Here is a 23285-nt window from a genome sequence, read left to right as displayed (position 1 = left end):
TTTGGCCTCCCTGATTTTATATGTGACGATAAAGCAGGGTATGCATTAGGGCGTGGCTACGTGGTGATTGACAGGTTGATTGGTTCACAGGTTCAGGAGGGCGCTTCATGCTCCTCCTGATGCCCATATAAGTAGAATCCCTGTTTTTATTTTTCCCAGCATGCACCTGAAATTTTCTAGATGGCGCTGCTCAGATCCGAATCTATTGGCCTCCGAACAGCAGTCCACAAACCAATGGGTGACGTCACAGATGTTACGTCCATTTTATATATACAGTCTATGGTTGCAGGTAACAGGATGTCCGACTCCTTTTGGCTCTATTCATAGCATTTACGTTACTATTGTATTCTCTTTGACGAGATAGCATTAAATAACTCATTTTAAATTAAAGTGCGTTTGCAAGTTATTAATAGTCTTTCATGGCAGCAGAATCAGTCTGTTGCGTTTATATGTCTCCTCTGTAATTAAAAAAAAATCCCCCAACAAATGCTTGTTTTCATCTCGTCATTGCTGTAATCTGTAAACTACAGACGCCCAGCAGCCTGCAGTGTCAGTGACTGAGCTTTGCTATTAGCCCCTGTTAATTAGCACTTTGTGTTTTACAGTAATGCCATAATGCTACAGCAGTAATAACATCAGCAGTGGTTGTTAAGAGGCTCTGATCTGTATAAATATCAAACAGTCTGGACACATTTTTGCTAACGTCCCTTTTGATCACCATCTCTCCTCTAAAATACGAACATCACAGCATTAACCTGTTTACACAACAACATGAACTAAGTCTGACACTGTAAGACATGCACATTATATATTTCTCTACATCCTGTCACAGATTTCACTTTAAAAGCCCCAAAGCAGCAACTTTTCCCACCAGCTGAGAAATGAACTTTGAATGTAGACACTAATTCCTCTGAGGATATTTAAAGCTTTACTTGCTCGTGAATAATCTTTATTTAATAAGATGTGTGATTGTTTAAACTGTGGCTGAGTTTTCAACATTTTTATCTAATGTACAGTATATGTCATGTGGTGTCAGCTTTGTCATTTTCTGCATGTAAATAAGGTTTAACTGACTGAACTAATAATGAGGCTTTATGAGGATATTGAAGACTTCTTTAGACAAAGGCATGTAGCAGAATAACATATAAAGTAATTACAGTATATAACTACTATGAGAATTACTAACATTCAGATTAATGTTGTCTGCACCCATTTTAGTTGCAATCAACACAGAAATCTCTCACTTACAAAAGTATTCAGACCTTTAATTCAGGATTTCGTTGAAGTCGCTTCGGCAGCAGTTACAGCTTGGTTAAGTCTCTCCAGGCTTTGCACCCCTGAATTTAAATTAGTTTATCCCATTCTTCCTGACAGATCCTCTGAGCGCCGTCATATTATGAAAGCGTCTATGAACATGTGACATCTTCATCTCTGTCCACACACGTCTGTTTCAGTCTGAGACACTCAAGGAAGGTCACTGTCTGTCTCTGTCGCCCCTCCCCCACCCCCACCACCACCACCGCCAAATCCCAAAGAGACAAAGTATGTGCACATTGACTGCGGTGACCAAAGTCATGAATATGGAATTAAAGATGACGAGTGAAGCAGAAGAGAAACAAGTGCTAAAACTCAGACCTGACTTTTCAGAAGCTCCGGGGTTTGTACCACAGGATTTACGGTCTGTGGTGTGATTCCTGTAAGACTATCAAAAGCTTTTTTAAATTTTTTTTATTATTTTGGCCTGTATTGATTCAGTAGATGATGCAGTGCTGATGTCATCTTTCCCTAATTACTTATCTGATGGCGAGCGGAGGATTACTGAGGAAGGGGAACTTCAGGGCAAAGTGCAAGAGACTGAAAAAGAGGATTTGTTTGACTTATTCTCACGATGGGTTCACATCCGAACAAAAACGTAGCCGTGGAAACAATGGCCCATAAAGCCGTGCTGCAAGCACACAAACACAATAAGACTGTTTATCTGGCAGCCCGACAGATGTGCCTCATGAAAGCTAATGTTCCGTATTTCTATGAGTCAAAAAAAGGAACAAACAAGAAGATGGAAAAGTCTGCAGTTGTGTCACAGAACAACATGTAAGCACTTTAACCACAGGAACACGGACCGTCAAGAGTCGGGAAGACAAGCATTAGAGAAACCTTCAGTGCTGAAACAGGATTTGGTGGACGGCCTGTTGCACATAAACGTGGAGCAATAACTCAACTTCCTTATTCATGCAGCTCCTATTTTCAAACAGAAACATTTCAGCATGGACATATGAGGGGGAGCGTGTCTATGTTCCCACATTTCTAAGAGATTATTACAATTTAGACCCTATGTTCCCACAGACATGTGGGGTGTCCTGGTTCCTCTGTAAGGCTACGAGTGAAAGTCCCTCATGAGCAATAATTTAAGCACTGGGGCGAGCACAATGCTGTCCTGATCTCTTAGAAATGTGGGAACATTGGGCTGTGGGAACATAGAGCTGACCCCCATATGAGGTAAGGTGTCATTAGGGCTGGGTATGGTTTAAAAAGTGACGATACCAGTACCAATCCAGGTACCCTTAAAATGACACTGATACCAGTTGAATACTTCATTAGATTCCCGTTAACACATTTAGGTCTCTGTCTTGTATCCGGTGTAGCAGGCGTGTAGTGTAGACACACTTTAGAGCGTTTAAATCCAAGAACGCTTGTTGTTGATTGGCTGTGAGCAAGTCCATACAAATAGTCATATTTTCTAGTTCTGGATGCAAAAATGATCGATTGCAAGTGACGTTATAGTCGTTGGTTCAGTTTGATTAGCAAACCTAGACGGTGAGACAGAGCGGGGAAATTTGCACACCTGCCAAATGATGCATACTGTTCATGCCAGTTCCTGGAGCTATATCTGATGTGTTCATGTCTATTTGCCGGTGTTCAGGAAGAAAAAAATCATATTTCTGATCCAAGGAAATCTGGATATATGTCAAGTACTCAATGAGGATGTGAGAAGCTCTTAAATTGTTATGCAACAGTTTTAAAATACTTGCCTGTCACTGTTGTTTGGATTTGATGTTGAATCTGTGCAGTTTGCCACCATTTAAAGACTGAACTGTCATGATTCCCCTCAAGGAGTCAAACTGCTGCCACAACAGGAAATCCAGATATTTCTTAAATATACATTTGACATTAAGAGGCCATTGTAAAGTCTCATTTTTGTATTTAAAGTTTAAGTACAGTTATATTGTTAACTGTTTAAATAAATTAGCCATTCATCATTCATATTATTCTTAGGTATTGATCCAGCAGTGGGAGTCTAATCAGACAACATTTACATTGTGGAAGTAAAAACATAGAAACACATGGAAAACCCTGTTCTGTTAGGATGGCCTCAATAGTAACTGTGTCTTTACATTTAGTTGAACTGACAGTAATCTGACATCTGAAGACAACAGTCACACACTAAGCCAAGGAAGCACAGAAGAGTCTCCAATAAAAAGACTGTTAACACCAGTTTTTATAAACTATAATGCAGCGTTACTTCCCAACAGTAGGTATAAACTGCAACCGGTGCAGAGTATTGATATTGACACTTGTCAATGAAGGAGGATGTATTAGAGGCCGTTTAAACGAAGCCAGATTTCAAAAACTGATCTCCCCCCCCCCCCCCCCCATTTCTCTCGGGGGACCAGACATTTCTCCGTAACGATGGACTCATTCCCAAAACGCATTAACTCTCGAAAACGCTGTAGTACATATTCCAGGCCTGTGTGTGGTGCTGTTTCAGCTACAGAAATCCACCGAAAAACGAAGAAGAAGAGGCGGAGCATGCACATAAAGCCTGCCCGCTGTATACAAACAGACAGTCGAAGAAGGAGAAATAACCTCATTTGCTGGAATATATCTCCCCCTAGCATGTTAATAAGGGTCATTATCTGCTGCAGCACCGCCAGCATCGTCGGGGTTAGGCTGTATTCCGCCATTGTGTGTTGTTGTTCTGAGACGTCGCGGTCTTAAGAGGTCAAAGGCTAGAGGGGCGGGTCGAGGGGTGATGACATCATCGTTTGCGTTTCTGGTGTTCTCACGAATCCAAAACCTGAAACGTTTCGGACTTTTCCACCTTGGAACCAGGTTTCAAAAAAGTGCGTTTTCAAGGAGCGAAAACTCCAGATCTATCTTTACGGTCGGCCTAAACGCACAAGACATTTGCGGTTTCACTCCAAAATCGTCTCCATGTGGATGGCCCCTTATTTTGCATTATTTCTCTATTGTAGTTTCCTTTATATCTCCAATCACGATCTCTCACTTCCATTTCATGGGGCCTTGAAGCTATGATGCAATTCTTTTCTATCATCTCATGTCACTCCCCAAGTTAAACTTTGATTCACCTCATTTAACATTTGAATCTGATTTACTTCATACTGTAGCTCTGAATCAGAAGCTGCAGCATCGGCAGTGAGTCAGATACAATAATGAGGATTCAGATCGTGTCATATTTCATTAAAGGATCAGTGTGTAGGATTTAGTGAAATCTAGTGGTGAGGCTGCAGATTGCAACAAACTGGATTGATTTAAAGTAAAAGTTTTAATTAAAATAAAAGTTTGTAGTGACATGAAGCATGCATTTCATATCTTCCTACATCGACCCTGCACTAATAAATAAGTTACGCTTCATTTATTTGAAAAAAAAGTTGCCTATGAACAAAATCCAGGCAGGCATTTTTAGGAAACAGGGTTGCTATGGCAGCCACAACGAAACAGAAGAAGTAGGCAGGTTTCAACTTTTTAAAATTCTTCACTTAACTACTGCTGTCACTTTTCCATGGTGATTAAAACCAGAGTTAAACATAACAGAGACTAATGTGAATGTAACAGGGTTGTTTTCTATTTGCCCGGGTTGGTCCGCTTTAACCCCGCCAGTTTAAGCCAATTTATCCTCTGATCAAACATGTTTCCACTTCATCTTCACAGCAGGGTGGTCCTGCTCAGCATCGACCTCATTTCTATCCTTCATACTAGCCAAGAGTTTCAGACTCAACTTCTGTCTGTGTTGGATACCAGAGAGAAAATACATGTTTTAAAGTCTCTCTGTGTGTGTTCAACTGTACTTTGGAGCTTCTAACTGAATTTTCATGGTCTGAAGTTGAGTTTCTCTGCTTTATTTCACTTCTTCCTGATCATCCTCGTCCGTATCGGAGAGGTGTTAAGTTACTGCTGATGAAAACCCAACATTGCTTGTTTTGCTGTGTTACGACCCCTCCCTTTCTGCTAACATCATGCAGCTGATTACTTCCTGCAGGAGTTGGCAGTTAGGGAGGGTCGTTAGGGCAAGGTGCTCACACCTGGCTCGGCCTCTACCCAAGGTGATATAAGCCCCTCATTGTTGCCCCCCCCCCCCCTCTCTCTCTCTCTCTCTCTCCCCCTCTCTCTCCCCCTCTCTCTCCCCCTCTCCCCCTCTCCCCCTCTCGGTTCTTTTTGGCATTTTCCTTTTACACTCAACAGCAGCACACACATCTCACTCATCCATACACTACATTCACCACTGATGCCACTACTCTCCACACCTCATGCTTTTTGTAAATGTGATTGTTTAAGTTATAATAAACCATTTTAATTTAGCACTTTCAATCCTGACTTGTCTCCCCTCCTTGTCACATATTTCTTCAACATATTTATGTATATAGTATGTATATATACACATATATAATGTATAGTACATTAAATGTGTTTAACTAAGCTAGCAGAGCTTCATTAGGGGTGATGGTCAACACAACAAAGATATATGGAGGTATTTGGAGCTGTTTGAACCAGTTCTACTGCAGGCAGAGCTGCAGACAACAAGTATTTACTGCATTTTCTGCAAACAGCACACCTCCAACAGGTAAACGGCTTTTATTTGGCATGCTTTGTGATAGAAAACACTCAGTGTGCCAGAATGCTTCAGCACAACCACCACAAAGACAATGGAAAAACAACATGAAGGTACTTACTGGCTAGTGATACAATAATAAAGAATTGGACCCACGAAGACCTCTAATCTGATTCACTTGGTATCAGTTCTTATAATGGCTTTTCTTCTTGTTGCAGCATGAGTAAAGCACCTTTCCACATTAATGACCCGACAGCAGCAGTAGGAACAGATGACAATGAGCCGCAAACTCAATGGCTGGGACACAAGGGGGCAATTAAACTGATCACTTAATACCAGTTAATCTGTGTTACCTGCCACAAGTGATTAACATCAAACAGGGGCCGGCTGCCAGCAGGAACACCACTGCAGGGCTTCCACACCGGTGTGAACCAACACTGACTAATTATATAGTAATTATATGTCTTTGCATACTGGGTTTTATTTTATTTATCGGAAAAAATTAGTTCCTGACTGAGAAAAGTCATAACAACAACTCAGAAAGTTGGCGAAAAATTTGGTTCTTGACACGTTATATATGTGGAAACATGGTGGGTGAAAGTAAATGTTTGAACTTTTTACTAATTCACATATTGCATATAATTAGGGATGCTCAATATTGACTTTTCTGCCGATATTCCGATATTCCCCAACTCTTAATTTCCGATACCGATATCACCCGATCCCGATATTTGCAGGCTTTTTACACCAAAACTGTAACAACATAACATATCTCCTATTGTTGAATTAACACATTATACCTAATGTTATTGTGATGCTCCACTGGATGCAAACATAAATGCAACATGGCTTTCCACATGTAAACACTGTCTGTGCAAAATAAGAGAACAACTTCAGCTCAAGTTATTTATGTATATATCATTTTTTTGCTCAGATGCAATTTTAAATGTGGTATTAGATTGTTTTCTGTTAGTTGCTGTCCATGTAGAGCAGGGGTGTCAAACTCATTTTAGTTCAGGGGCCACATTTAGGCCAGTAAAACTATTGCATAAATAATACATTATATATCTAAAATATATATAATACATATTATAACTTTACTATAAAACATCTAGGGGGGACCCTGGTAAGAAATCCTGATATAATGTGTCCAAGCCCCCCAAGGAAAAATCTGTCTTTCAGATCTGAATCATACCGCAAGTCAAGTATCAAGTTGAACATCCACGAGAAGATCAGAAGCCTTGACTGTGAATGGCGAGTCACAATAAGCGAGAACAGCAGTGTGTTTTATTGAAAAATTGGAATTACGTTTCTGCAATTTTCATATTTTAAGTTATCACAGTGGGCCGACTTGGACCCCTTGGCGGGCCAGTTCTGGCCTGCGGGCCATATGTTTGACACCTCTGATGAAGAGTGACCTGGATTAGTTAGAAAAGTAATTTATTAGCATTAACTCTGATTACAAGTCAGGTAAAGCAATATTTCAGTGGTTTTAGAGTATGTATTGGTTCAGTGAGAAGTCAAAATACAACACATCTTCCCCCCCCACACACACACACACACACACCACCACCATGGTAAAGTCCTGCAGATGTTTTAACCCTCCTGTCGTCCTCCCGGGTCAAATTGACCCCGTCTGTTTTGACTGTTCCTTCTTTCCTCCCTTCCTTCCTTCCATCTGTCCTTCCTCCATCCCCTTTTCTTCCTTCCATCTGTCCTCCCTTCCTCCTTCTTTCCTTCCCTCCTTCTTTCTTTCCCTCTTTCCTTCCTTCTTTCCTCCCTCCCTCCATCTCTCTTTCTTTCCTCCCCCCTACCTTCCCCCTTCCTTCTTTCCTCTGTCCTTCTTTCCTTCCTTCCTCTTTTCCTTTCTTACTCCCTCCCTCCTACCTTCCTTCATTCCTTCTTTCTTCCCTTCCTTCCTCCCTCCTTTCCTTCTACCTCCCTCCCTCCCTCCCTCCCTCCTTTCCTTCCTCCCTTCCTCCCTTCCTTCCTTGACTCGAGGACAACAGGAGGGTTAACAGTGATGAGTGATTAACTGTCACAGGAAGCCGCTGCAGCTTCAGTTCAATCTGAATAATTAAGCAATCGGATGAGGAAAGATCAATCATCAGTTAGCTGTACGATGTTTTATATGTTGGAGTAGTGTTTTTTATTCAGTCATCACACAATACAAGTATTAAAATGTGACGGATATAATGACTGAAGACAAAACATAGTCAGAGCTAAATAAATGTACATTTTGGGGGATTGTCCTGCCAACAGTATTTTCACAATCAATTCATCTATTGGTTATAGTTTTTCAATTAATCAATAAATCATTTATTATACAAAAGGCAACAAAATAAATCTATAAATGATGAAAAACTGCTGCAAATGTATTTTCTGTTTTGTTGAGTAAAACTCTTTAGATGTCTTCATTTTTATAAAATCCAAATTTTAAGGTTAATATCACACTGAACTGTAACTTTTTATTATCTTTTCTTTATTCTATTTTAGCTTAATTTAATTTTAAATTTAACAATTTTAGTTTGTGTTTACATTTATTCTTTTATATTCTGTCCTGATGCATTTTTATGTTTTTTGTGAAGCACTTTTAAATAACCTTATTGTTGAAATGTGCTTTACAAATAAATCTGCTTTGTCTTGAAACCAAAGCAAATCTTTAAAATATTTTTAATTTTGGAAATACAATAATTACAACAGCCTTATTTATCCTACACTGAATGTAACATATGAATATGTAAAATAAAAATACCAAGTAAGTCCAGCTGTCAAACAGAAGTACAAAATGTTCCTTGTGCAAGAAAAAGTACAAAATCTCCAAAATGTAAACACTGTGCTGAATTTGAGCCAGAGTAAATGTATTGTAGGTCAGTAAAAAAAAAAAAAGTTGGTATCTTCCTTTAAGACAGCTCTTACATGCATGACCCAGAGCTGCGTGCAAGCATGTGGAGTTTAACTGTGAAGCATCTGCCGGTAAGACAAGCCGTGAACCTAAGTCACATCTGAAGTCAGTGACCCATATGAGACACTGCTGCAGCCAAAGATCGAGAGCAGAGGCAGAAAAACAAAAGCTGTAAAAAACCCACATTAAAGAGGCAAGTTCTCCAATTTGACAAAGGTGATAAGGATGGAAGGAAGGAAGGAATTGATAAAAGGAAGGAAGGAAGGAGTGGAGGAGCTTACCAGTAGAGTAGCGACAGCCCATCGAATCGCTCTGCGTCCTGAGGGAGGAATGGCATTGCACGACAGTCCCAGGCAAACAAAAACAACACAAAAAAACCCCCCCAGTACACACACACATACACACACACACACACACACACACACCCTCACACACAAACACACGCCGCCATGAGAGAAAAAGCTGCGTGTGATCCGGAGGAGGATGAGATGAGGCGGCGGTTCAAATGAGGTCGGTGTGTGTGACTGGAGAGAGAAGGGATAGAAATCCGCCTAGACAGGGAGAGACACACGCTTACCTTTACTCACTAATCCAAGCTGATACCCGTCCGTCATACACACACACACACACACACACATGCACACACACACATGCACACATACACATGCACACACACAGCAACTTGAAACTAGAAATGCTGCATTTTCTAAAGATGTGTCTTTTCTTCAGCTGGAAGATTAGACACAGGAAGGAGCTTAAATGTCTTAATATTTTGCCTCTTTGGGGTTTCAGAAATGCATTTGGGAAAGACAAATTATCTAGAAATATTATACTGATGCTTTTTATAATACCCTACTGTAGACTGAAATTCTAACTTTATTTGTCTGAGTGCACAATAGAGTGTAATCATCACTGAAACATGTGACATTGACAAATGGGAAGAAAGGAAGGAAGGAAAGAGGAAAAGGAGCAAGTGAGAGCTCTGTTAATTAACCCTCCTGTTGTCCTCGAGTCAAGGAAGGAAGGATGGAAAGGAGGGAGGAAGGAAGGGAGGGAGGAAGAAGGAAGGAAAGGAGGGAGGGAGGGAGGAAGGAAGGAAGGGAGGAAGAAGGAAGGAAAGTAGGGAAGATGGAAGGAGGGAAGGAAAGGAGGGATGAAGGAAGGACGGAGAAAAGAAGGAAGGAAGGGAGGAGGGAGGGAGGAAAGAAGGAAGGATGGAGGGAGAAAGGGAAAGAGGAAGGGAGGAAAGAAGGACAGAGGAAAGAATGAAGGGAGGAAGGGTGGGGGGAGGAAAGAAAGAGAGAAGGAGGGAGGGAGGAAGGAAGGAAAGGAAGGAAGGAGGTAAGGAACGAAGGACAGAAGGAAGGAAAAAAGGGGGATGGAGGAAGGAAAGAAGGAAGGGAGGAAAGAGAGAGGAAGGAAAGACGGAAGGAAGGAAGGGAGGAAAGAAGGAACAGTCAAAACAGATGGGGTCAATTCGACCCGGGAGGACGACAGGAAGGTTAAAGTAGTTTCATCTGCAGTGGTGCTTCTCTATCAGTAGTAATAGTAGTAGAGTATCTATTATTCATTGTAGGTTTTAAAGTGAACATGTGTATTTCACCATCTTTCACATAACAACAACAACACAGCATCTATAAAACCAGAAACATCCCAGCAACCACCCAGATGACACTAACAGCTATGCAGAAAAACCGTAGCAGCTACCCTAGCAACACCTTAGCAACCACCCAGATGACAGTAACAACTATGCAGAAAAACCGTAGCAGCTACCCTAGCAACACCTTAGCAACCAACCAGATAACACTAACAGCTATGCAGAAAAACAGTAGCAGCTAACCTAGCGACACCCTAGCAACCATCCAGGACACAATGATGGGAGTAGGCTAGTTGTTGAAGTTGTATCCACAGTGGTGCTTTTCCACAAGTAGTGATGGTATGAACAGTGGAGTCACACTACCATGTACCCAACCACAGAGGACACAATTACACTAGTTCAGTAAGCCAACTAAGTCCTTACAGTGCACATAAGTAACAAAAGTACAACATGTACAGTGTAATATATAGTAATTTGACATGCAAAGGACATCAATAGAAATTAAATATGGAAGAAATCAGAGGTTCTTTGAAAGTAAAAAAACTGAGATAGAAATTGATATGAAAGTGTGGAAATTTAGATGTACTCTACAGTGCTTCTACACAGACATTAAAGAGTGATGGAATTAGAAAATAAACATGATTAAGGAAATATGTAGCTTAAGAAAAAACTGAATCATAACGCTGTAATTTAGTAATACATACATAACTAGAAAAAAAAACCCTGAAAAACCCAAAAGTCAGCTTTTGGAAAAATACGATATGCTGAGTCATCACACACAACAGCAATAGTGTTAATCCTGCAATTTCAAAACTTCCTCAATCACTTGTACGTTTGTCCCCAGAGAGGAAACCCATTTCAAAATCCTTGTGTCAATAGTTTAACCTGTAATTGACCAGAAATAACAGGTCAGGAACGATAAACACACAAGCTGATGAAAACATGGTTTCATTTGAACCTGAGGAAAACTAAAATGAACTGATATCACTCTTAATGTCTATTTAATTATCTGCTGAGTTTTTAAGATCCGTCTCTGACATGTCTGCTTAAACCCTAATTATTGTTATCCTCTATTTCATCTCAAAAGACCATTGAGGAGGAATCCTTGTTTACAATGGCATCGAGAAACATTAACAGCACATAAAACAATATTAGGGAAAGAAAAGAAAAATATTAGTAAAAAATAAAACAAAGAATAAATTAAGTTAAACAATTAAGATACAGTGAAGTTAAAAACTGTTACAATCAAATAAAACAAGGCCTGATAAGGCTTTTGAACAGCTGTATTGATGTTAAAAAAATAATTACATTTTAAGGTCTTTTGCAGATTATTCCATGTGTAAGGTGCATTGTAAGAGAAACACATTTTTCCTATTTTGGTTCTGACTAATGAACCAGTAACAGTCAGTCAGTAACTGTAACAAAGCTTTATATATGAATAAAAACCAGGCGGGGAGTTCTGGTCCTCTGAAATGAGGCCAATGAGGAAGTAACTTAAAACTGCATTCTATCAAAAGGCCACCAGGGGGCGACCGTTTTGGTGTCAAAAGGACTTCCGTCTCTATACAAGTCAATGGAGAATTCACCAACTTCTCACTTGATTTCTAACCTCAGTAAACGTTTTCAAAATGTGTTTATGGTCTCAATCGCTAGTTTAAAGCCTTCTTCAATGCAGTATGATGTTCATTTGGGACATTTTGGCCTCCCTGATTTTATATGTGACGATAAAGCAGGGTATGCATTAGGGCGTGGCTACGTGGTGATTGACAGGTTGATTGGTTCACAGGTTCAGGATGGCGCCTCATGCTCCTCCTGATGCCCATATAAGTAGAATCCCTGTTTTTATTTTTCCCAGCATGCACCTGAAATTTTCAAGATGGCGCTGCTCAGATCCGATACTATTGGCCTCCGAGCAGCAGTCCACAAACCAATGGGTGACGTCACGGATGTTACGTCCATTTCTTATATACAGTCTATGATAAAAACCCATACTGATCTCTCCTCACTGCCAGAGAAGGCCAGCCAACTTTTTGGTAGAGAGTACAGTGTTGGGTACTGTAGGGATCGTTGGTTTTGAACCTGCTAAACAGCATCCAATGAGTCAGTGTAGAAATAACTGCTCTTCTAATACAATGGAGGTCAATGGCAGTTTGTTCATGCTGCTAACCTGATGTTACTTCTTTGTCGTTTTGGTTGCACAACAATGTCATCAGTGAGTGTTAGAAGTTAGAAGGTAATGTTACCAAGATATTTTACATTTTTAGCTGAATGTTATCATTCATGATGGCTGACGTTTTAAATATATTTCATAGCTGAATGTTAGCCTGTATGATAGTTAATGTTAGCAGCTAATGTTATGTTGTTATGATGCAGCTAACTTTGTTGTCATTAATCAATTTCCCTTTACCTTCGCCTGTATAATAAAAGACATTTAAATATACATCATGTTTCTTTATTTTTTTTATAAAAGAAAAAAAAAGTTGCAGTAATAACAAGTTGAAGTGGATAAAACAGAATATTAAAGGAGCTAAAATAAAAGTGATGCTTTTTTATACTATAAATAATTAAACGTTTATTAATAATACTCAAAGCCTTTTTGATATTGTTAAGGAATTGTTGAGTTCACCAAGTTGATTTTTGATCAAATCCAACAAAACTGACTAAATTATGTGTCAGATACAGTTCATTTTTGGTACACACACACAAACACACACACACACACACACACACACAGACACACGCACACACACACACACACACACACACACACACACACACACACAGACACACGCACACACACACACACACACACACACACACACACACACACACACACACACACACACACACACACAAGGGCATTTTGGGTAAAATGTTAAATAGGACACAGGAAACTGAGGCCAGTCTGTGGCGTGAGATGCGATAGTGAGATGACGTGCAAACATCGGGTAATTTAGGTTAAAGTAAGTGAAGTAGGTTAAAAACAGGAAGCACCTCTAATTTGACTCTGACTTTTAAAAAAAAAATCTGTATTTTGCATGTGAGTTTTTCTTTGCAAATGAAAGCTCATCAATTTCACAACTTGAAAGCATCAGCCTCATTTTTGGGCAGACAGAAAGATCCACTACAGTATAAATGCATATTACTTTAGTCAGCTGAGTTGGGCTCAGCACTTCTAAAAATAGCACTTCACCTTTGGTCATATGTCTTGCAATCTGGATTTCACCCAGTATTTCTGCTCTTACACGTAAAATTGTTTCTCAATGAGTGTCCTGCTACCGATGTGGTAACTGCTTGACGTGCAGGCGTGTCAACAAAACAGGAACATCCTCCTGTGAGAGACATTAATACAAAGACAAAGGTCATACTGTATATCACTTTACTCTCTCCTCCAGTGTGTTATGAATGAAATCCTTGCTGACTGGTGAGTTCTGGATATTTACTATATTTAATGTGTAAACTTGCATATTAGTTTTATTTATATTGGGCTAAATGTATACATAACCTGTTATTCATGTATAATACACGGTCGCTCATAAAGTTGGAATAATTTAGTTTTCAGACACATTCCTCTTTTTATTTTCTATTTATACACATCAGTAATCCCCTTTGACCAGGTGCAATGAGATTGATCAATAGAGTTTTGAGAATATTTACACTTTATCTATCAAGAATCATCTTGTTATAATTGAAAAATGTTTTTTTTAGTTTCATGCATACATTTTAAAAACTTATTTTCCCAGCATTAGTTTTGTTTTTGAGTGTTAAAATGATATTTTCTTGCACAGTTTTATTGATTAATATTGTTAACATGTAGACAGACTGACTGCTGTATGACTTTTTAAATGTTATTCTTGATAGAATATGTTTTTCTTATGTTTACAGTTAGAACTTTAAATTAATAATATACCATATGTCATTGTAATGAGCAACTTTTATTATGATTTTACTGATACAGTTTGCCATTCAATGTTTTGCTAAAGTATAATTATTTATTAAAATTATTTATGCATTATGATGTTGCGTAACACTGCTGACACATTTTCCTGTCCAATAGCTTTTCATGTGTTTTGTGGAAAAGGGGAACTGGTTCATGAACAAATGCAAACATTCTCTCTGTCTTTTCTCTCTTTCTACAGAAATAAGGAACAAGGGTGAAAAGGGGAAGAGCCAAATTTCCTGAATCTCAAAACGTTTCTTGGTGTGGGCAGCTGTGTTCCTCATACTTATTCAACCACCAAACCCAAAACCCACAACAGTTTTTAATAGAAAAATCTAAAAATAATCACATTTTTAAATTGTCCTTCCAAAATTTCCCACCAAATTGATTTGTCTATTTTGGATAGACGGAACTCAATAACACAATTTTTGAGATTGAATTAATCAAAATCATGTCAGATTATAACACAAACTTTACTATGACCACAAACTTAACAACGCCGATCCGTGGTGGCTGCCCACCAGTCGGTATTCAATTGGAGGGAGTGATTTTGCCCCCAGTCCTCACCATCGACGTCATACTGGGACTGCTGGGAAACATAGTTGCTCTGTGGATTTTTTGTTTTAAATTGAAGGCTTGGAACCCCAATAACTTGTTCCTCTTCAACCTGGTAATTGCGGATTTCATGGCTCTAGTGAGTCTGCCTCTCAGGATTGATGCCTTGCTCAGGGGCCACTGGGTGTTTGGCGATGGCTTGTGTAGGATCAATCTCTTCCTCATGTTTTCCAACCGCTCGGCCAGCATCGCACTCATGACTGTGGTGGCAGTTTATCGCTACTTTAAGGTGAGGAAAGGACTATACACACTGTGGTCAACCTGAAAATGCACTGCAGTAGATTATATTATATTACAGTATTATACCAGAACCTTTAACAATGTCAGTTGATTGGCTTTCTGGTAGTTTTGAGGCATATTTTAAAGTAAGTAAAGTCTTAGGCCCGAGAAATCTGTATTTGCTCATTTAGACAGAATGTGACTTTATAAAATCACATTTGGCCTCCAAGAAATGACAGTATAACATCAACTGTTTTGCTCCAAGTCAGATGTGATGATCTCTGTCCTCTTATTCCAGGTGGTCCACCCTCACCATCGGTTCAACAGTATGACCAAGAGACAGGCAGCATATGTGTCAGTGTTTGTCTGGCTGTTGGTCATCAGTCCTCGGGTTCCCATGCTGGCTTACAACCACATTAAGGGCAGTGGGAATGGCACCCAGTGCTTCTTCTTCACTTCTTACAAAGAGGCGTCTCACGCTATCATCATTCTGATCGCCATGCACCGCATCCTGACGGTGCTGGAGTTCGTCATCCCAATAGCCATGCTGCTATTCTGCTCTATCCGGATTTCCAGCTTCTTGAGAGAGCGGAAGATGGGCAAACCTGACAAGGTGCGCAAGGCGATGCGGGTGTGCGCCGCCATTGTTACTGTGTTCATGGTGTGCTTCTTACCCACCACGGTGACGACCATTGGGGTGTGGGTCATCCGCTCGCAGAGCCCATTGAACTGTTCTGCCTTCTACACTTTCACTCAGCTCACCATCGTGTCTTTTGGGCTGAACTTCCTGAACTCGGCTCTGGACCCCATCGTGTATGTCTTCTCCAGCTCCATGTTCAGGAAAGCACTCTGCAGCTCGCTTCCCCACTTCCTGCGCTGCGGTCAGGATGCAGGAGATGCTGAGAAGTCTGCATCTTCATCTGGAAGTCAGTCAACCAACCAGCAGGAACTGAAATCCCTGAGGTCTGACAGACAGAGTAAAGCCATGTAATAAGCTTCTCTTCATTAATAATGACTGGATCATGCAATCATGTTTTAATGTCTTTGAATTTTGTAGTATTTTGCACTGAATTGTCTGGGAGTTTTGTGCATTTCATTCGTTTTTTATGCTGTTGAAACTTTGTTTTACGTCTTTTAACTTTTTAAACACATTAAATGTACAATTATAATTTCAAACTCAGTTATGCATGTAAATAAACTTCCAAGTTCTGATGCTGAAGAAAACATTTGTGTTTTAATTTTATGTATTTATTGAACCTATAAAACTTTGAGAACACAAACTTTGTTTGGAGATTTAGAAAAATACACACTATATAGCAGTGTCATGTATTTTGAATCATATTTTTTTCAAGCACTTATTTGAAACTATACAATGTGGAATGAAAGGCTCCTGCACACTCTCGCTCAGTAGTTTCAGTCCCTCAGACCTTCATCAGGAACCTTCTACTCACCTGCCACTGCTCAGGTGTGTAGAGATTCTTTATTTGTAGAAAACTATATTAAAACAATCTTTATTTGATTTCTGCTCCATTTTATTAATTACATATTGTAGTGTAAATTTCTTGTGCATCATTTTAGATACATTTATGTATCTAAAATCTAATTTACATATATGATTCATATCAGTTGAATGTTCATGTGCTCAGTAGTTCACAGTAGATGGTGATGGATGATGTGCACCATCTAGTGGACAGATTGTGGAACTACATCAACTGTGATTTTTTTTTTTTCATCCCAGACTTGGTTTTTTGGGAGAGCTGCAATGATTAGTAAATAGATTTTTTTTAATCAAAGGTGACACAAATTTGGTGGTTGAGGCTTGTCAAATGTGAATAAGTTTTTCCTTCTCATACATTGAATTAAACAGAATTTCTTTGTTTTTTGGACTGTTGATCAGATATACAGACATTTTAAGACATCACTGTGTGCTCTTGAAATGACCAGAATAGTTTTTACTAAATTTTTTTTTACAGAATAAAAAAAATAAATTCATTTTCCCTCTGTAATGTCAGGTGATGCTCATATGTGCTTATACACTACTGGGCCTTGCTAAACTCAATAGTATTTCAATTTTGGGAAACTTCTCAGGGAACTACTGAACTTTTTTCAACACAACATAGAGATGGGGGACACATTCACACAAGGAAAAACCTGGATACATGTATGTGAGAAATACAGGTGCACTGCATGGTACAATTAATCAGTTAACATCCAATCATGCTCTGTGAAATGTATAAAAGAGCGGAGCAGGCCAAGTTGATACTGATTTTGTATTCAGATGGCAAGGGGAAAAGATCTAAGTCACAGTTGAGCTCACTGAACCATCACAGCAGCAGCCAGATCACAATAAAACTCACCTGTTTACAGTTTTTACTGTAATATTGGCAAAATGCCAGATGTTAAGATAAGGTCAAGAGTATAACTATGTACATAAAAAGGGCCAATAACTGATTGAATAAGGCTGAAAGAGTCAATTAAATGTAAGCAATCCTGCTTCAGTTCTGTGACATGTTCTGTTTTCAGTTTTTCGAGTTTTTCTCTAATCTTTGATTTTTGCTGAAATATTGAATCATTTGAACAATAATTGAAATGAAACCATGTGTTTACAAGTCAACTCCATCTGTCATCACTTGTAATCACTTCAGTGATCTCATGTGATGTTTCTGATGTAAGCTGCTCTGTATTTGTTCCTCCACTAAGTTCCCCACCTGTCCAATCATTTCTCTACACCAACAGCTGTTTGACACAATACTTTACACCCAGCAGCTGCTCACAAACACACTCCACATTTGACTTTTGTTCATGCTGGAAATCTTTATTTTATCTTTATTGGATTTATATGTGAGGTTACAGATTAGATCAGAGAGAAAGAAAGAAAGAGATCAACAGATATTCTGTTTGTTCGTTCTGGAGAATTACTGCACAGGACGCATTTTCATGCTGATACTCTTCAGGGAGTAGTCATGACCCTTCCAGACGGTCCACTCCACTCCTACAGCAAAGATAGTGCCATCAACCCCCCAGCGATAAACAGCGTTGGGATTTGCATTGAAACAGTCGTTGTACCAGAACGCCCCCAGGTATGATTTGGCACAGTTACCGCTCCAGGAGTCCTGGTCTTTGTCGAATGTGGAGAACTTGTCTCCGTTGTGACGACTCATGGAGTCTCCTACAGAAACACAACAAAACAAGTGTATGATCACAACACTGCTGCTAATGACACCATATTATATAATGTTATATAACTATTAACACTACAACTGTCACTACTAATACAGTACTACTGCTATGGCCACCACTTGTACAAATACTTCCAGTACTACTAGTACTGTATCTGCTGCTGCTACTGTAACATAACGACATGCAGTATGTCATGTAGACAAGAACTGTAAAAGGTTGAAAAAGGGATAAAAACACACTTGAAACCTGCTGGGGCTCATTTACATGTTTCCTTTAAATGTGTTTATAAAAACCAAAGCTTCATGTCATTAATAAAACATGAGCAGAACACAGATTTGTTGTTACTGAGTTGAAAATCTTTTTGAATCTGTATTTAGCTGAAGGAATCACACAAATAATCCAATATAAGGACAGAAATCCTCAGTGTCTCCATGTGGAAACCAAACATCAGACAAACACAAGTACTAACTGCTAACAGTAACTGACCTGCTCCTCCATCAGTGAATCCAGACACATGCAGTTTGTATCCGTGGGACTCTGGGTCGATGGAGAACGAGGAGTAACGAGCAAACACTTTGTTCCCACTGAAGTCCTCCATGTCGACCAACAGCTCAAACTTTTTCCTCAGAGTCAGATGGAAGAGACTCTCCAGGCCTGAAAACACACAAACATGAAGTCACGTCAGAGTTTGTTTGTTTATTTAATGAACAGAGAGTTTCATGAAGTCACATGACTGTTCTCACCCAGCCAGTACTCTCCAGCAGCGCTACCAAAGCCCTTCTTGTAGTGATCCCAGGGCCTGTAGAAGTTCACCGAGCCGTCCATCCTCCTCTGGAACACCTGGGGGTTATTATGAACGTCAAACAGGAAGTGTTCATACTGAAAACCACTCAGCTGTGACTTGATGACTTCTGTTCAAAAACTCACCGTCCATCCTCCTCCATCTGAGTCCATGTCACAGTACACCTACACACAAACACACTCATTAGTAAATATGATCCTTTACTAAAACTATATTCAATCAATCAGCAGCTGCCACGTCTTGAGTCTGAAGCACCTTAAAGTGTCACTGACAGCTGCTAGCTGCTCCAACTGACCCCTATTCAAGAAGTCTCAACTTCTCTCTAGAAATACTGAGTCAGTCATTGTTTTCAATTAGATTTCACAGGTGGACCTAATAAAAGGCCAGTGAGTGTATAATTTAGTCTATTGGTCTACAAATGACAATAATGTCTGGGAACACAGCTCAGCACCATTGTCCTCCATTCCTCAGGGTCAACAATATCCAACCTCTGACAACAGTTACCTCTACTCCATTCAGAGAAACAGGCAAACACATCTCTGACCATAGCAACACTATCAAGGTGTCTCCTGCTTTCCCCAAAAGTAGCAGACATGAACACCTACTGTCTAAATGTCTCATTGTTAAGATTTGGTACAGCCTTACAATGACCTCAGTGCCTGTTTGACCCAGTGTATGCCAATGTACGATACGTAATTTGTGGAAAATTCCCGAACAAAGTGTACCTGGACAGCAGACGTGGCTCCGATGGGATAGATGGTGTACACTCCACTGAGTTGGCTGTTGTCATTGTTATGGATGTCACTGCAGTCCAGCGGGAGGACGAGAGGTAAGCAGCAGGTCAACACTGGAGCCAGGAGGAGGAGGAAGACTGAAACCAGCTGCAACAGAAACACAGCAGCACACACAAAATAAATTAAAACTAAACTCACTGAGAAGATTCACGTACAATTTTGTTCGAAAAACTGACTGTAATTTGGGATTTTGTAGCTTTGTAAACAGAATTAAAGAATGAAACTTTAAAAGTGAAATATATAATGAAAATAAATACAAGGAAATTGTTAGAAACTCTTTTATCACCACAGACTATTTCAGAGAATCTGACTGAAACTACTGATCAATATTAATTCAGTCAGGTGTATAAATTCACAAACTCACCTTCATCATCAGAGTTCTGCTGAGGGGATTTGATGAAAATCTTGATGTCAGTCAGTCTGGATGCTCTGATGTGTCTAAACTTTATTTATATCAGAAATATTAATAAATGACTGAACAGCTGCTGCTTCACACTGATGCAACTATTTTCTGAACAAGTGGAAACATGATGTCTTTGTGTTAACATGACTTTGTTGGGCCCTGAACCTGACATCCACCTACATTGTGGGGTCTCTGCTCCATTACTGGGATTGAATGTTTACTTGGGGTGTTATGTTTTTGGCTCAGGTCATAAGGTCTTTAGATCAAACCTAGCTGAAAGTACTCCACCAGTTCAGCTACCTGAGCAGCAACATCTCCTCTGACACCAACAGATTAGCCACCAAAAGTCAGTGTGTACCACACCATCATGCTGAACATCCTGCTGTATGATGCTGAGTTGTGGGTCCTGTACTTCTGCCACCGGCACCTTGTTGAACACGCTGCCTCCATCCTCAACATCCATAGAAGTGGTTACGTCACTAATGTAGAGGTGTTGCAAACAGCAGGGCTCACTACCTTGAAAGCTGTGTGGACTCATTAGCACCCCCTACAGGCCTAATGTTCAACCTTAGCTACTGTAGGTTGTGGCCACCTATCTCAAACAGGCTTAGTCAGCCATAAGTCAACTTCCTTCCTCATCTTGGTTCACGAAGAAACACCAGAAGAAGAGTTGGACTTTCCTCCAATTCACAATGAGACATTTATGATGACCCATTACATGAGTTATTCTACAGCTGCACCTAATCAGTGATTAACATTTTGATTGATGACCTATGAAGCCAACTGCCTTCAGATCAGGTGATTACAAACAAATATACAAATATGAGCTTTTAAACTGCGAATGTGACCCACCAGCACAGAAAGACAATAAGATAGATTAACAGAAATCTGGTCACATATAGTATCACTTGGATAAATCACCTTCACCATTGGCTATCATAACTCACCTCTGAGAGTCAGTCACCAACAGAGATGAGCTGTCACATACTCTAATCTCACTGTGAACTCTGACTTTAAGGACATTTATGATATACCAAACAACTGTTCAAAGGGCAAACCACAATAAGGAAAAAGATATGCTGCAAAATATGTCATGCCCAAGGACATACAGATACGCACAGCAATTTACCAGAAAACAGACACACACGCAGTCTCTTATGTAAGAGTCTGTGGTTCCTGGTTTTTGGTATTTCTTTCCATCATGCCAGTTGAAAGCTTGCATTTTGGTAGTCTGAAGATGTGATTTAGAACAACAGAATACCTCAAAATAAACTTTTCAAATCGAAACTGGTCAACTCACTACAAATGACAAGATCCAGACTCCAGCTTCTCATCTCTGGACATCAAACTCCATCCTCTGTGAGAAGCAGCTCCAGTAAACAAGCAAGTTAACTGCAAAACCTTCATCAACCTGCTTAAACTGGTGCTCTAACTTTTATTTGAATCACAACACTCATCTCATCTGTTCATCAGGTCTCTACAGTGACACACTCAATAACTCTGCATCATGCATTTGAATCATTCACTAGACATAACCTAGAGTACCAGTATTAGTTATGAATGTTTAACTGAAGTGGACTTGTTGGTGTTTCTTTATGCACTCATTATTATACCTACTCTAATATGAGTAATGTTTCTGGATGAAAAATGTCATGTTGGAGTTTACACAATAGTAATTCATTCAATTTCCTTCTTCCCCTGTTTTCGTTCATTCACCAATCCAGCCAACAAAGCAACATAACACATCATTATAAATATCATCTCTACTGTTATCAGATCATTTAAACACCCATAGACAAAAACATGATGAAAACTGTTGGTTACGTTACCTTTAGATGCTGAAAATAATCAGAATCAAGCCGATGAGTGAGGGTGAAATGAATCAGCAGCTTCAACCAGGAAACCAACCAGGAGAAGAATGAACAAGTTACTCACAGCCGGAGGTTTATAAGGTCTGCTGAGTCACAAACAATCTCAATTGCATGCAATCATCTTTAACCTGGAACAAAAGTCAAATATTAATGGGCAGTATAAATGTTTATCAGTTGGATCATAAAGTATGATGTGTTGGAGCTTTTATTCCAACAAGGAAATAAAAAGTGCTGTTGTAGGCTGAAGATCGATCCCATCCCTACATCTGGTAGGTTGCAGACAGTGTGTTTTTAATAAGTATTCTAATGATAATAGTCCACAGCTGTGTGAAAATGCATTGATTTTAGTCAAATAATATCAAACCCTCCAACCCAAACTTCTATGGACCTTTGACCTTGTTATTGTATTTGACTGCTGCAGCTCTAATTATTTTATCAACTGGATACCATCATAAAACAACAACAATCTTATCATGTCAGCAAAATGGTGCAGAACAAGAAACACTGCAGCCAGTATTGTATTGAATCCCTCAGCTATGGATACATATCCTTCTGTTTTTTTCCAGTTGCCTCAAACTTTCTTTTGTAGGCTGCTCTTGTTTTCCATTAGAACATTTTAATAGGATGTTTCATATTTGACACAGCACCAAATTACCGCTCTCTGATCGGCTGCTGTTTATGATGAATAATGAGAACTTATTAAAGTAGGACTGTTATTTTTTCTGTCAGTTGTATTTATATTTTTTTTGTTACTTACATGGGAAACTGATGATATCCCAAATGTCCCGTTGAGTTAAATTGTTCTTTGGCATCCAATGACATGCTTTAGTAATGCCAACCTCTGTTCTGCAAAGAACTCCAAAATCCTTCAACCTTGACTACTTACTGATATGGTCAGGGTGGTACCCTGCTATTATTAAGTTTTTTTATTATATTTTTTAAATACGTTTATTTTTATTTTAAACAAACAGAACAACATACAATGCTCCCACCCCAGACAGCTGTACAGCACACACAATATAGGAAAATAAATAACTAAGTACCTAAATACATTAAATAAGACCCCAAGAGTGATGAAAACCAGTACTGTCCCCAAAAGTCACCAAAAACT

At 39.4% G+C, this 23285-nt stretch overlaps 4 protein-coding genes across 4 annotated transcripts in view; 2 read left to right on the top strand and 2 right to left on the bottom strand.

Moving 5' to 3' along the window:
* Positions 1-23285, top strand: part of LOC134003423 (microfibril-associated glycoprotein 4-like) — a 274046-nt gene that overhangs the window by 237683 nt on the left and 13078 nt on the right. The window lies entirely within an intron of this gene.
* On the top strand, positions 14742-16115 carry LOC134003161 (hydroxycarboxylic acid receptor 2-like). The gene is made up of 2 exons (XM_062442288.1): positions 14742-15134; positions 15423-16115. Exons 1-2 carry the CDS (start codon positions 14742-14744, stop codon positions 16113-16115), a joined length of 1086 nt encoding a protein of 361 aa, XP_062298272.1.
* The window catches only part of LOC134003160 (microfibril-associated glycoprotein 4-like), a gene marked incomplete at its 5' end in the record, with an annotated part of 20464 nt that continues 15014 nt past the window's right edge, over positions 17836-23285 (bottom strand). Inside the window, one exon of the mRNA XM_062442286.1 lies at positions 17836-17917. The remainder of the gene's footprint in view (positions 17918-23285) is intronic.
* Positions 17953-20385, bottom strand: LOC134003419 (microfibril-associated glycoprotein 4-like). Its single transcript, XM_062442622.1, has 6 exons — positions 20265-20385; positions 19832-19987; positions 19232-19270; positions 19048-19144; positions 18791-18958; positions 17953-18293 (listed from the first exon to the last, which is right to left on the bottom strand). The coding sequence occupies exons 1-6, from the start codon at positions 20271-20273 to the stop codon at positions 18040-18042; spliced, it is 723 nt and encodes a 240-aa protein (XP_062298606.1). The 5' UTR covers positions 20274-20385; the 3' UTR covers positions 17953-18039.

The sequence above is a fragment of the Scomber scombrus genome, chromosome 21 (genome assembly GCF_963691925.1).
Source record: "Scomber scombrus chromosome 21, fScoSco1.1, whole genome shotgun sequence".
In the NCBI taxonomy this organism is placed as follows: Eukaryota; Metazoa; Chordata; class Actinopteri; order Scombriformes; family Scombridae; genus Scomber; species Scomber scombrus.
Note: the sequence above shows the minus strand (reverse complement) of the source record. Positions and strands in the feature narration are given on the sequence as shown.